General features: G+C 45.5%; 1 protein-coding gene across 1 annotated transcript; it reads right to left on the bottom strand.

Annotated features, from left to right (window-relative positions):
• Positions 1-294: 294 nt before the first annotated feature.
• On the bottom strand, positions 295-14,387 carry PVALEF (parvalbumin like EF-hand containing). The gene is made up of 5 exons (XM_083599050.1): positions 14,305-14,387; positions 5,094-5,209; positions 3,830-3,965; positions 2,197-2,312; positions 295-1,072 (listed from the first exon to the last, which is right to left on the bottom strand). The coding sequence occupies exons 2-5, from the start codon at positions 5,197-5,199 to the stop codon at positions 1,026-1,028; spliced, it is 405 nt and encodes a 134-aa protein (XP_083455176.1). The 5' UTR covers positions 5,200-5,209; positions 14,305-14,387; the 3' UTR covers positions 295-1,025.
• Positions 14,388-15,728: the final 1,341 nt, after the last annotated feature.

Below are 15,728 nucleotides of genomic sequence, written 5' to 3'. Positions count from 1 at the left end.
CACTGGAAGTGAGAATGTGACTTTGGGAAGAAATCCTAGCCCAATTGGCACATAAAAAGCACCTGGGTTCAGCAGTGTGGGCAGCAGCAGGTGTTCAGCTGATGATGAGGCCTACTGCTATTTGCCCAGGGAAGCAGAACCCTTCCTCACAGGACAGAGACCCAGTTTGTGGGGGTTTGCAGATCTGCCACTAGCTTTCCTTCTTTCCCGTCCTGTCCCCCCCGCCCAAGACCCCAATGAGGGTGAATCAAAAGCAAAGAGTCAAGACAAAGGAGGACGCAGTAGCCGCTGAGCTAAAACAGAAGGCTTTTATTTGCCTTGGACAGGAAAGGACAAAAGTAGCATTTTCCTTTGGCGCAAAACCCACTAGGCTCTTAATGGTTCCTAACTGGAAAGCTAGCAGGAAGGTCCGGGGAGAGAAAATATCGCGTCAGGATTTGGGCAGGCTGCGAAACACGCGCAAGCATTTCCGGTTCGCTTTCAGTCCTGTTGTCCAAAAACGCAGGCAAACCGTTCTCCTTTCCCCACCAAAAGCAGTCAGTCTACTACCAGGCAAAGTGGGGAGCAGCTAGGCCAAAGCTAAATTTGATGAACACAGACCAAAGGATGGCTTGCGACAAAGGAGGAAGCACGTGCCTCTTAACCATAATCACCCTTTAAGAGTTTGGAGAGCTGGTCTCGCTCCGTCGCCATAGTTGGAGTCTGCCACTGCCGGGCCAGGGGAGATATAATCGCTCTGGGGCAGGTAGCCTGGGCCTGGAAAGAAACCTATTCAAGGGCTGGGTAGCATTTTGTGACTAACAGGCTGGTTTTCCAGTTTGGAGAGAGAGGCCTCTCTCAGCACACCCTGACAGCAAGCTGCAGATTCCCCACGCACCTACCCACTGCATCCTGCAAAAATATTAATAATAAGGAGAGATCTTTCAAAAAGTGCAACATGATCATAGACAGGTAAGTTCCATCATCCCACCCCCAGCACAGCATTCTTGCGTAGGGAAACGGGAGGCTGTTCTTCTTGGTCTTTTCTACTTTTTCTTTGGAACCTTTTCCTTTGTGACCATATCGGAAAACTCTGCAATAGAAACAGGCAGATGAAGTAGGTAGGTTTAGTGTCTGAGATGGGGGCTGCATTTAAGGCAGTTATTCGTTAACTTTTTGCCTTCCCATTAAAAAAAAAAGTATTAATAAGCCAGTTCATAAATTTTGGGGACCACCACCAGTTCTACAGACAGAGTCCAACTGCATGAGCAGCTGAATATTATTAATGCCCTGGGCCCCTCTGGGAGAAAGGGCAGGATATAAATTGAATTGATTGATTAACTAGTTCAGTGTTGGTGAGCAGACATCACTTGAGGGGAAACTCAAACTAGGGGCTTATTTATCTCTGCTTACCGTTCTTCTTCTCCTTCCTGGCATGGTCTGCTATTTAAAGCTCCATGTCTGAGCACCCACCCACCCACCCACCCTTTTTTTCTTTTTGCTCTGGAGCTTTCCCTGCAAAAACCTGCTCTTTAAAGCTCAATCGGAGCAAATATCAATCCATGGAAAACCTGAATTGACACTGAGCACTAAAGCGCAGACCTGGAAAGAGCAGGGTAAAAGGTAAGTGTGGGTAAGCCCTAGCCTAGGAGATGTAAAAAGGCTAGCATAGGGGATTTGGGGGTAATGGTTGGGAGACAGGCAATGTATTTGACCCTTATTGCTTACCAAAGTGCCCATCAAAAGTGGCCACAGTCTAGGCTTTTCTAACACTCTTTTTTAAAATGCTTTATTAGTTTTAAAAACAAAACAAGTACAAAACAAGACACTACGCAACAATCAACAAAAGGCAATCCAAAACGAACACTGCCTATTTCTAGGCTTCTCACTTCCCACCTGTTCCAGGGCCACTTGTCCCAACAGTATTCCCTGGCAGTTTACATAACTTTGCCACGATTATCTTCTGAGTACCTGGTTCTAGTGATGTCCTTTGGATCAGCTCCAGATGTGGTGATCGAATCTCAGCAGGAGCTCTTCTGCCACATTTTGCATTTGCTTAGGCTTACATGCCTTTCCCCTTACAGTATTGGATACAGGGAACTGGGCAGGTAGACCCATCCAGTTCTAAATAGGACTACGCGCCCTCTGCTTCTGAGCCTCCAGTGCTGTATACCCCAGAGATGCCACCATCACTGACATTATACATTCTCTGCCCACCTTCAAAATCAATCCGGCCATCCCCATCTGTGTCAGCTGCTTGGATAATGGCTTCAGCCTCTTCATCTGATAAGGGCACCACTGGCATATTGCTGGGCACTGTTTGTAAGATGTACCTAAGGGCAGGAGGGAAAAGCTGAGCCTCAGAGAGTGGAAGCATGTGGTTCTGCGATTACTCTTCAGTCAGTAGCAGAGCCAGTATCACAAATGCATTGCAGGGGGTTGGGCCAGATAACCCTTGGGATCTCTTCCAGGGCTACAAATCTAAGGTTCTATGAATTGGAGCTTCTTGTTTTGCAAGATATTCTAGCTCAGGGATGGGGAACTTGGGGCTCCATCAGCCCCATAACTAATGGTAAGGGATGATGTGAGCTGTTGTCCCAACGCCAGTTGTTCGGCCACAGGTTCCCTGTTCCTGTTCCAGGCTATACAGTAGGCTTGTTTTTCCACATCTCATGTAGCAGAGACATCTGCTCTTCTGGGACATCTCTTTTCTCCTGCTTTGGGATACAGGATTGCAGCAAGAAAAGAAAGGGGGAGAGGGGGAAGCTGAATTGCTGACAGACCTGGATGCCTATAGTTAAGCATGCAGGATGTGTCTTCATCGTCTTAGCCAAGGTTATCAAGTGCAATAGAGAACAGAGTTTGTCATTATTATAGATAGAAGTGGGTTTCGGCAGTGCAGCCTGACATGCCAGGATAAGAGTAGCGAGCCTAAACGTTTTCTTCAATAATGATTTCAGGCAGGGCTCTCCTGTGTTTTGTCATCCAAACACATGGGGTGAGGATTGACCGGGTAACGTATCCCAGTTCTCTCTGAACAGAACTGGCCCTCTTGAGTCCAAGAAAAATGACAGACAAGCAGCAGGTGGGTTGCCACAGGGAGGGTAATTTGACACCCAAAAGTGTGCCAAAAGGAGTGTAACCTATGGGAAAGCATTGGTCACAAATATGTATTTTTTCAGTGCTGGGTCTCATCAGTTTGCATATCTATCCTGGCTAAGGCTGGGCGATAGATCGTTCAAAATTGGTTTGAAGCCTGTATTGTGATATTGGTTTCATAATTTTGACCTGGCAATATATCACAAATCACGATGTGTGTGTGTGTGTGTGTGTGTGTGTGCGCACACACATGTGCTATGCAAAAATCACAATGTGGGGAAAACTGTGCAGCCCACCAATGCCTCTACATAGCTCCATCCTTATTTCACACATTGTGATATACTGGTATATTTTGATGTTTAGCTGGTGATAGATCACAATGTCGAAAACCAGATATTGCCCAGCCCTAATCCTGGCAACTGAGGGGCATTTGGTTCCCAAACCAACACTTAAAGGTCTCAGGCAAGCCCAGCTACCTGAGATCCTTTTTAGCTTCGAGTCTGAAAAAAGGTAATCCATAGAGATTAAATAACCTTTCAAAAATTGTGTGTATGTAGAAATTCTTCTGTGTTGTAAGAAGAATGAATGAATGGGTGATACCCAATGCTTGTCATACACAGAGCAGACCCATTGAAATCAATAAAGTTAAGCACATTGATTTCAATATACTCTCAGTTTGACCAATGTTGGGTGTCGTCCCAGGTTGACTCCTCCTGGCACTTGACAACACTTCACATCAGAGGTTTCTTACTTTATTTCATTCCACTCAATGAATCCACTCCCGTCCTTGTCAAGCACTTGGAAGGCCTTTCGCAAGTGTATCTCCCGGTCGTCTGATGTCAGAAACTGCCGCATATATTCAAAGAACTTGGCGTAGTTGAATGAAGCTGCAACAGATTGGGTGGCTTTTAATTCAAAAACTGCTTTGTTACGGTGAGGTGGATTTTTGGGGCTGATGGACTTTACAGAAGTGAGGTGAGCGAGCTCTGACTTCCCATACAAGGCGCAGCTACCCAGACCTCCAAAATGGGGCCCCAAGTTTTCTTGGGTGGCAGCTTGAGCCAGGTGCAAATAAAAGGAAAATAACCTATAGACACTGAACCCAAGATCTACATATATTTAGAAGTATGGTTCATGCTAATGATGATCTCTTGTAGATTAATTAACCCCCTGTTATACTCATTAATCCGTTGGCCACCCTTTGAGTTCAGGTTTGTGAGGAGTGTTATTCTAATCTTTCTCAGGCCAAAGGCTGCACTGACCTCTGAGGACCATGTGTCAAGGTGGGCATGGCTGAAGTGAAAAGGTAAAAGGTAAAGGTACCCCTGCCCGTACGGGCCAGTCGTGTCCGACTCTAGGGTTGTGCGCCCATCTCACTTAAGAGGCCGGGGGGCAGCGCTGTCCGGAGACACTTCCGGGTCACGTGGCCAGCGTGACAAAGCTGCATCTGGCGAGCCAGCGCAGCGCACGGAAACGCCATTTACCTTCCCGCCAGTAAGCAGTCACTATTTATCTACTTGCACCAGGGGGCGCTTTCGAACTGCTAGGTTGGCAGGCGCTGGGACCGAGCAACGGGAGCGCACCCCGCAGCGGGGATTCGAACCACCGACCTTTCGATCGGCAAGTCCTAGGTGCTGAGGCTTTTACCCACAGCGCCACCTGCGTCCCAAAGTGAAAAGGTGGGTGTGGCCAATTAAAAGAGACACATTTTGGGGATCTGGAGGGTTACAAAAGCCATTCAGCATCATAGTGAGGTACCTACGAGAGAGGTATAGGCACACACAATATTTTAAAAAATCTATCACATTGGGTGGCCTATGGGAACAGTCAGTATATATTTTTTGAAATAATTGGGGGGGCACGGAAAAATCCGGGGAGGGACTGTATGCAACCTTTGGGTTATGTGTTTGAAGGTCAGTGTAAGGGACTGAGGAGCGCTTGTTGCTCCAGATGAGCTAATCTAAACATCTGTTGCAGATGTGCACCGTGGCTTGCACCCATAATCTGTTCCTTACCATGATGCCTCATGTCTGAAGGCAGCAGGTCAATATCCTTGTCAGACAGGGATGCCCCCATGGCCAAGGCCATCTTCTTGACTTGGCAAGTAAAATCGTCCGCCATACCGTTGTTGCTACAAAAGAAATGGAGTGCGGATGTAAGATGATGCAGTTGTATCACACATAACGCATCAGCAACGCTAGTCTGACTTGAGTGTTCCCCCTTGTCTCATCACAACCTCCTCCAAGCAACTTCTCTGCAGAGAAGGGGGGGCAGGTAGAGAAGAGGAAGAAGCCAAACAAATCCCAGCAACTCAAAAGCAGCAGGTGAATCTTAGGAACTGCTTCAAAGCAGTGTTTATGAAGCACATTCCACTGTGGAAAGTGCTTCACATAAATATCTTTGCAATCGTTACGACAGCCCTATAAGATGAGCATGCTTAATACTTGTACAGTACTTTCAAATGTTCAAAGCACTTCATGTGCATTACTGAGTTGCTGTTCCTTGCAATAACCCTGCAAGATAAGTCAGCATTATTGCAGGTGGGGCGAGGGAACTGAGGACCAGAGTGACTCCTTCTCCTCATGGCGGGTGAGACAGTTAAACTAGGTGCTTTGTGATTTGTACTGCCGCCACTGCTGGTCTCTTGTACTCTTCCTTGGTCTTTTCCTCGAGGAAGGCCCATGGCTCAGTGTTCCAATCCACGCCATATCCAAGTAGGACTGGGAGAGTCTTCTGTCTGAAACTCTGGGGAGTCATTGCCAATTGCAGGCCTGAGCTAGATGGCCCGATTGTCCTACTCAGAATAAGGCCGCTTCCTTTGCTCCTCTCTATATGCTACAGTGGTAACTCGGGTTACAGACAATTCAGGTTACAGACGCTTCAGGTTACAGACACTTCAGGTTACAGACGCTTCAGGTTACAGACTCCGCTAACCCAGAAATAGTACCTCGGGTTAAGAACTTTGCTTCGGGATGAGAACAGAAATTGTGCAGCGGCAGCGGGAGGCCCCATTAGCTAAAGTGGTGCTTTGGGTTAAGAACAGTTTCAGGTTAAGAATGGACCTCTGGAACGAATTAAGTTCTTAACCCGAGGTACCACTGTATTTTTATTTGCTCCACGGAAGTCTGTCTTGCAATCGTTTCTGAAACAAGTTAACCAGTAAAGCTATCATAAAGTAGTTTTTTTAAAAACAACAACAACAACAACATAAAACTTAAGAATACTTTTTAGGATGTTCAATCTTACAATGGAACCAACTACGTATACTAATTTAGAGTTGTTGCAGGGTTATCTGGTTCAGAAATGAGGGGTGGGACTGGTGAACAGCAGGGCCCAAGGGCAATTCGATTTCCTCTTGTGTGCAAAAGCCAAGACTCGTCTTCCTCCACTCACACCCTTTGTTGAGGGTGAAGGAAGACATAATGTTTTTTTTTCAAGAGCAACACTCTCTTGGCATTCTGCCCAGTTGTGTCTTTCCTTTCCTCTGCTCTGTCAAACTCCTTGATTATTATTTTTCTTAAAAGTTCTGCAACTTTACAAGAAAGCCAACTATGCAATGCACTGATTCCTCCCCCCCACCCGACATTATTATGTTACCAATAAATCTCTCCCCCACCAGCAATCCCCAGAGTAATTTTGCACTGTTTCCTTTCTAAAATTAATACGGTGGTGAACAGACAAATAAAGGCATGAATGGTCATGCAGAACACAGTTGTTTCTTAAAGGCTTGTAGCTCATCTCGCGCATGAGTGGGGGATGAGGTACAAATTAATGGCCGAGTCAGCATTCAGCTTGCTAGCATGCAGGGTCAGCCCAATACGTTTTGGCACCTGAGGCGAACCACAAAATGGAAAGAAGGGGTGAGGGAAGAAGTGCATCAGGAACAAAGGGAGGGGGGTCAAATCAGATGGCTGAAGTGGGAATCAAAGGGCCAATTGCGGTTGGGAAAGGTGCCTGCCCTAAATCACACCAGGAGGGTGCAGCTCCACCCCAGAAGGCAGCCTCCACCATTGCTTCTCTAGGGGTGGGAGGAGACCAGCAATGCCTCCTTATTTGCCAAGAGGTTGCTGTAGAGGTGGCAAGAGGGGGCTGCTGAGGAAGAGTCAGATCTAGTCTCCAAGGAGTGTGCCGCAGCCATTGCTGTGACTGCGACTGCAGCAGCAGCAGCAGCAGCACCAGCAGCAGATAGCGCATTCCTTGGAGGCCATATATGTTGTCCCTGTGGATCCTGCCACCTGAGGCAGTCGCCTCACCTTGTCTCATGGGTGGGCCATCCCTGCTAGTACAGTGGTAGCTCGGGTTACATATGCTTCAGGTTACATATGCTTCAGGTTACAGACTCCCCTAACCCAGAAATAGTACCTTGGGCATACGCTTCAGGTTACAGACTCCGCTAACCCAGAAATAGTATCTTGGGTTGATAACTTTGCTTCAGGATGAGAACAGAAATTGTGCTCTGGCGGCACAGCAGCAGCGGGAGGTCCATTAGCTAAAGTAGTGCTTCAGGTTAGGAACAGTTTCAGGTTAAGCACGGACCTCCGGAATGAATTAAGTACTTAACCTGAGGTACCACTGTATGTTAATAATAATAATAATAATAATAATAATAATAGCAGTAGTAATAATAATAATTTATACCCCGCCCTCCCCGGCCAAAACCAGACTCAGAGCAGCTAACATCAAATGTTTAACACATTAACATAAAATCAGACAATCAATTAAAATACCTCCTAAAATCAAATCAGGATCAGAATAAAATACAATCTGATGACAACCTGCAGATTAGGGTTGGGGACCTTAAATGCTCACCAGGCCCAACTGTGGACACTTAAGTTTTGAAGCCAGGATCACCCTACAGCTAAGGAAGGGTGGCCACCTGTGCATCACGGAAAAAAGGAAAATGCATCACCAAAAAAGAGGACACTTACTTGCATAAAATTTGCATGAACTGATATAGGTCCAAAGCTAGGAATAATCACCACAATTTAAATAGAAACACAATATATGTCACTATAGAGGTGAAGACTGTGAGGGGTGGCCTATGTGCTTGCTCAGTCTGTAGTCCAGTTCTATCTTGCTCTCCCTTCTTTATCTTTGAATTGGATTTGGATGGGACAGCCCTTCAAATATAGTACTCCTTTAAAAAGGGGACTGTCCCCATGAGGAAGAACACACAGCCACCCTGTAACTGAGAGAGACAGGGCTAGCCCTGTCATTTGGCAGAGTAAGGCTACTGCCTCAGGCAGCAGATGCTGTGGGTGGAGCGTTGACAGAGCTGTGGCCAACACATGGCTAGGCTTGCACTCGTTAAGCTAGTCTACTGCCCTCAAGGCAGTGGTCAAACTCTGTCTCATCACCCCTGCTGAAGTATTTGTCAACTGCCCGCTTCTTCGACTTTTGTACATGGGATGTGGGAGGTGCCATTTTGTCCTTAGGCTACAAAATTCCTAAGGTCAGCCCTGCTGAGGAGATGCCATGAGCAGTTGTTTTATATTAATTTTTTTGTTCCTCCTAAGATATATGGCTTCTGGATTCTGTGGGAGAGGGGCTGAACCCTGAAGAATCAAAATTTTAATAATGTACACACTGGCTAGCTTTTTAAAAGGGCACACACACCCAAAATCCATCCAAGGCCGAAGAGAACATAAATTTACTAGGGAAAGATGCAACTCCGCTGCCCCCCCCCCAACACCCTACCAGTACTTTCCCTGGTAAATAGGGACAATGGAGCATATGTAGATTGCATGATTATTAAAAGAGAGATGTTATTCACTGCCACACAGAGAAAGGGAAAGAGCCTCCGGATTAATTTGCAGCTGCATGGATATTCTGTAGAATATTCAGGAAAGGCTGCTTCTGTGGGGAAGAACAAACAGGCAACTGAATGCATCATTTAGAGGAGTTGAGTGATTGCTGTCATTGTCAGCTTTGATGGAAAGTCTGGACAAGCATATGCCAGGGATGATTAAGGATTGCCATTAATTGCCTCAAGGCTTGTGCTAGACAACATCTTTAGGAACTCATTCAGAACTGCTCCTACACTCTTAAGACAAGCCACTGTGTCTACTGGTTCATACTGTCTTGCAGGAAGAGGGACGTGTAGCATCTTCCCTCCATCTCTGAATCCGTTTGCCTTCACAGAGGTGAATCTTGGGTGATATAGTCATGCGTGTGCGTCTGGATTCAGCCCCACATGGTGGAGTCATGCTATTTACCGAGATTATCTCCCGTTTAATCCAAGGGAAGGAAGCTTTCAATCGCCTGCTAAAACCACAGGCAGATTTCAAATTCCAGTAAATCCTGTTGCACTGAGCTAGCTGCTCATCTTGCCAATCAAGCTGACTGGGCTCAGCCTCTTTGGCTCTTTCCCCCTCGCTGGCAGCCAAGCGTCTGCTAGACGAGCTTAACTCCTGGGTGAGTCACCCTCACTTCCCAAACTCTGCAGTGCACACTTCATTTAACAACAACAACAGAACGCTACTGCAAAATGCTGGATTACAAAGGAACATGAGTGGATCAAAAAGGGAGGCTGGTGGTACATTTTTTTTTGAAAAGGAGATGAAAGACAAAGCTGGCTCCCACTCTCAGTAGCAAGGAAAAAGGAAACCCGAGGGCCCGATCCTGAGGGTGTGGTCTTTTCTCCATTAGGAAATGATGAGTGAGGTTTGTCTGTAGACTGTGGAAGTGTTGACATTCGATTATGCAGAATGTAGGCTGGTGTGATGCAGGAGCTTATAAAAGCAACGTTTGCATCCCATGATAGGAAAGCAGGCCTAGGCAGAAAGGCAATCCCTGCTCCCCCCCCACCCATTCTTCTTCCAGCTGAAACGGGGGGGGGGGCCATTCTGGCACGTCTCTGGCAGGTTCTCCAGAGAGCAGATAAAATTGCATGCAGCTCACGAGCTGCCAGTTGGCCACACTATCCCAGAATCACTGTCACTTGGTATACACGAAAGCATATCGGATAAACCAGGCTGTAAGCGTTAGGAAAAACACTGAGCTTTCCTTTTTGGGTTAGATCAAGGGTAGCCAACGTGGGCTCCAACTCCCTTCAGCCTCAGCCAGAATGGCAGTAGCTCAGAGAAGATGGGAGTTGCAGTATAGAAAGATCTACTATGTAAAAGATATGCAGACAAATGTTAGTTCCCAGCTAAGTTCTGTTCAATGTAGAGAAAGGATGTTGCCTTTGCTGACCCATGCTGCAAAGGTTTAATCAAGGCCACATTTCAAATTCACACCTACAGTGAACTGTTGCATCCCATAGGAGAAGTTAATATTCTGGATGAATGCATCTGCAGGCAAATCAGCCGTGCCAACGCCAGTTGCCAATTGCACTCCTAGCGTGGCCTCGCTGAGTTTGATATGACCTAGGAATTCATTGGGTCGAAATTGTTTTACATATATATTCCACCAAGTTCTTCAAAGTAAAAGCTATCATTCAACTTTGGTGAAATACTGTGGGGATTTTTAAAATACTGCTAGGGCACAAATGGAGCTAGACCTAGCTGTGAGCATCTTGAAAAACGGGATTGGAGCAGTGTGTTAGAGGGTTCCTGTTCTTAGCTGGATGAGAAATAGACTTTCATACAGTGTGGCTTCAGGTGTGAGAAGGCTGCAAATCAGTGACCTGAGAGGGCAACCAGGCTAGATTGGGGTGAAATGTTGCAAGCCTAGATCAGTCATGTGCTGACACGTGAAGAACCTTAAGGTGTCCACACCCTGATGTGATCATTTTGTTTCCTAACAATCTTTCCCACCAAGGTGGGCCTCTGTGTGAAACCTGTTGCTTGCAAAGATTGCCTAACCGTAGCTGTCAACCTTCCCTTTTTTTGGTGGGAAATTCCCTTATTCCAGTGCCGTTTCCTGCTGCTTCCTGCTGCTATCCTGGATGTTTAGATATCCCGTAGACTGTCCCCGGGACAGGTGAGGCTGCTGATCCCTTATTTTCAAATCCGAAAGTTGACAGCTATGTGCTTAACCTGTCCCAATCCCCAAAAAATGCAGTGCTCCATGACAGTGATATAACTGGAGATTAGCAGAGCAAACGAACAGTTGCCTGTACTATTGTCCTTCAACAGGCTCTGTCGTAGCTTGTCTTTCCCAGTATTAGCACTCTCCTGATGAAACTGAATGCAGCTGAAACCAAAACTTAGTCCTTTCCTGAAGCTAGGGAAGCAGTGCATTGTGCTTCATGAGCCTGAACTTCTAGGAAACACACATAAGTGTGCAATTGGGCAATTCTTGCCTAGCAGCCAGTTGTGTAGGCCTCAGACCTCCTCAAGATTTTCTGCTTCCTTGCCTCACTTGGGTGACAACAACTTGAAGGCCTGTCCTGACCCCACTTAGTCCTCCACACTTTCCTCTTTAAACTCTACGACATATATCCTGACACCCACTCTTCCATATTACTGTAGTGGGAGACTTGTTTATTTCTGTGGCTTGGCTGGGACTCTGAAGAAAGCTCCCCCTCTTGTGCTCGTCTTGACCCTTCCATTGCCTCCTCTAAGGGACTCTTATATTCGCAAGGCAACATCTTGTGATGTGAACTAGTTCTAGGATTACACACACAGTCTAAATAACTCAGCTTTCCCAATGGACTCCCCATGTTTTGTCGGACGATGCCTGCCAAGAGTTTATTTAGGAAAGGACAAGGCAGTTCTTCTCCCATGACTTTTGAGCATTCAGGGAGATCAGCCATTTTCATATGAGGTAACTAACTCAGAGACTGTTTTGCTGTTCACAGAACAGAATAGTGAAGCAATCCATTTGGACATGAGAAGGCATGGTAAGGGGATGCTGGTGTGATCCCAGTATTTGGACAAAAATATATTCACTAGTGCTGGTTGCCAAGCCATCTGGCACTGTGGAGGTGTCATTCCATAATATTGCCCATGGATACTCCCGGATGCTGAGAGACCCTCTGTAGGCGTTGTACTTTCTCACCTCTTCTGGAGACATGTCTGGACTACCCTCTTATTTTACTACCCCTCTGGGATTTAAAGGCTCAAGTGTCATTTGCAAAAAGTGCCATGACATGGAGGCCCTCTTGTCTAAAGTAGAAAAGGGGCTTGCTGTATTTGTGTCTTTGATGTTCCACCAGCCCCTTGGTCTATTTGCATCTTTGAAGCCCTCTGCCTTCACGAAACATTTTCTTAACTATCTCTAGCGTTTGAGAGTTGGACTTTTCCAACACTGACATTTTGCAATCATCTCTCCTCAAGTTCTTTCAGATACAGCATTTAAATGTCTTCCCCCCCATAAAAATAAAACTGCATTTTCCACCCCCTCACCGGCTCTAATTTATTCTATGTCTTAATTTAAAAGGCTGCACTTAGCAAACTGTTGGCACCAAATAACTGCACAGAAGTTGTAGTAGCAGCAAGAGCAGGCTTGTGCATTGGAGTCCTGAGTAGGCAAGGGGGAGTAATTCAATTCAGTTTGCATTTAAAGCCGAATCTATCAGATTTGCACTTTCTAAAACCACAGGGGAGCAAAAACCTATTCGAATTTTGTGATGAAGCTCTCCAACCAAACAATGTTTACAAAAAAACATAGATTGCAGACCCTTCAAGTGTCCCTATTTTCCAGAGACATTCCTGATTTAGAGAAGCCATCTCGGTTTCTGATTTGATTCCAGAATTTCCCACTTTTCCTTAGGATGTTCCTGTTTTCATCGGATAAATATTGGAGGGTATGAGATTGGAGACAAACGTGCAAACAAGGGAATACATTGGTGATGATAACATACAAAAATGCTTTGTAGTAGGAGGAATTGCCTGCAAAAATGTGTAGGTTGGTCAAAACTGCATACAAACATGTTTATTAGAAGAAATTCACCCAAAATTGTTGAAGAATTTTCATGAGGACTTTTAAAAATAAAATTTGCAGGTTGCTGTAGAAATGTGGAGAACTGAATCCAAGACTGGGAAAAGGAGAAACAGAGATCTGAAATGGGCAGATTGTTCCATCTCCAGTCCTGAGCATGTGGGTGTAGTCAAAGCATCACACACGCAGGCCTTGTTTAAGGGTCACATTTAGCCATCATTAGCCATCATTAATGGCTTACATTACAGGTAAAAAAGGGTAAAGTTCCCCTGACCGTTAAGTCCAGTTGCGGATGACTCTGGGGTTGCCGTGCTCATCTCGCTTTACTGGCTGAGGGAGCCGGCGTTTGTCTGCAGACAGCTTCCGGGTCATGTGGCCAGCATGACTAAGCCACTTCTGGCAAAACCAGAGTAGCGCATGGAAACGCTGTTTACCTTACCGCCGGAGCGGTACCTATTTATCTACTTGCACTTTGATGTGCTTTTAAACTGCTAGGTTGGCAGGAGCAGGGACTGAACAACATAGCTAATGGCTTTACTCCTCCCCTAGCAGCAGCAACAAAGAATGACCCTTGACTTAGCACTACATCCAAACTATGGATTGTGGTTTCTCATCTGAATTCAAAGTTTGTTCTTGGCTTCCCAATCAGGGTTGAACTGAGCAAAACAAACCACAATATATATATCGGACATAACACTACACCAAAGTCCATGGGCTGTTGCATCCCACTCTTATGCTAGAGGAACAGCAACCCAGGAGCCATCTCCTAATTCACAGTACGCCATTAATCAGGGTATAGAGCATGAAGAGCCAACTGGCTCCCACTTTTCAAAATCCCCTCCTTCACAAACAAACAAACAAACAAACAAACACGCAAACATCAGTATGCATCTGCCTTTACCTTTTTTTAAATATATAACTTGGCTATCCTTTCCACAGCAATACCACCACCAATTCCTTTATTGCAACTTTCAATCGGTGGTTTCAGCACTTGTTGCCTGAAATACCATGGGATGTTAGCTTTTCAATGTGTTGGTTTTCCATAGCCATCCGACCTATGCTGTGCACCACAGGTGTTCCATGTCAGCCAGGGTCACTGATTTGATTAAATGCCAACAACCTTTTTGGTTCGTAGAACATCCCTTCGACAAAGCTAGTATTCCTATCCAGTTTACTAAGCTCTCAAACTATTCTAGCTCTCAGAACTGGATTGTTTGACTGCCTCCACTAGTTCCATTCTTTCCCTCTTTCACTAATCACAGGGATTTTCTGAGTGTGACTCTTAATGCTCTTGAAAAAACTTAGCAGTTTTTCTCTAACTGTCCCCTCCCTCTGACTACCATATTAATACTTTAGCTTGCCTCTCTCTAGGCATTGACTATATCCACAGCAAGCACTTACCTCCCGCAGAATTTCCTCAGGCTGTGTCTTGGAGGCTCCTTTTTGGAAAGCTAAAACCACCTCCCTGGCTTTTATAAGGCCAGGTCCCTTTGCTCAGCTTTGCTATTTATGGCAAGATGCACCTGTCAGGGATGCATCCTGCAATTCTCCTGGGCCCTTTCAAGACGCCAATGGGTCATCTTCCGGGGTTGCATGGTATTATCAATTGCCACTGGCAACTGGATGCTCGGCATCAGATATCATATTGGCCAAAGCGAAGATCTGCGGAGTATGCTCCCCACCAGACAGACAAACAAACAAACAGGCAAACAAGTTTACCATTATGCAGCAGAAACCAGTCCTTTCCCATGAAATGGGCTGGAATGACGAGGATCATGCTCTGCCATATTGTCAGTTCCTGTTCCCAGCTTTTCAGAGGAGTAGGGAGGCGTTTTCCCCAGATTAAAATAAGAGCAAAAGCAAGTTTAATTTGAAACACATTAACTGAATTAGCAACTCCCATTTATGAATGTGTACCCCATCTTTCCATCCAAAGTTTCTCAACATGGCCAACACTATAAAGTATCAAACAAAATTTAAAACATATAGACATGCTAGATGCTCTCATTGTTGGCTACTACAGAAGGGGCTAGGGGGTATTGTTTTCTTTCTTGTTGAATCTTATGGTCCTGTATGTATCTGAAAGATTAATAAAATATGTTGTTGTTTTTTAAATGTGAAGAGGCAAAACAAGCAAACCACACAGCAGCAGCAACAACAACAAAAACCACTCTCAGGGAGCCCCTTGTTGCTGTGCTATGACGGCCTCCACTACCTTACACCAAACAATAGTGAGTACATAAGGTACAGTAGCAGTAATCTGTTAAAAACAGCTGCAACAAACATTTTAAAAAATGGAAGCTGCAATAATGTCTAAGAAAGGGTTATCTTGCATTCTTGTTTTCTGAGTTGGGGTAGATGATCATAGGTGATGTTTTCTGTCCACCTCTCACACCCACCCAGTGAGACCTTGAATGAGTCCTCTCACATGTACATTCAACACCCACCACATATCAGATGCTACGTACAGAACTTCCACAGAGCTTATAAATGCAATATCCTTTGGCAGAGGCAATTCACATATTTACCTTCGAGTGACAAAATCATTGACTGATGGATGATACATACTTAGAGATGCATCCACATGTGTGAACTGGTGCTTCAGTACTCAAGGTCTTAGAGAAAGTCATGGGCAAAAATGGAAAAACACCCCAAGTGCTCTTGATCCCTGCCAAGCCCGTTACTCCACTAGAGATTGTCAACTCTCTCTCTCTCTTTTTGCATTACACTTAAAGCCACCTTTGCCAACAGCAGCCTCCCTGTTCTGTAAGTTCCCTTCAGTCCACTACAAGGAAGCTCCTTTATATGCATTTTGTTGCAGGGTC

Source organism: Podarcis filfolensis, assembly GCF_964270895.1.
Source record: "Podarcis filfolensis genome assembly, chromosome: 2".
NCBI classification, from domain to species: domain Eukaryota; kingdom Metazoa; phylum Chordata; class Lepidosauria; order Squamata; family Lacertidae; genus Podarcis; species Podarcis filfolensis.
The sequence above is the reverse complement of the archived record's forward strand: the minus strand, read 5'-3'. Positions and strand labels throughout refer to the sequence as shown.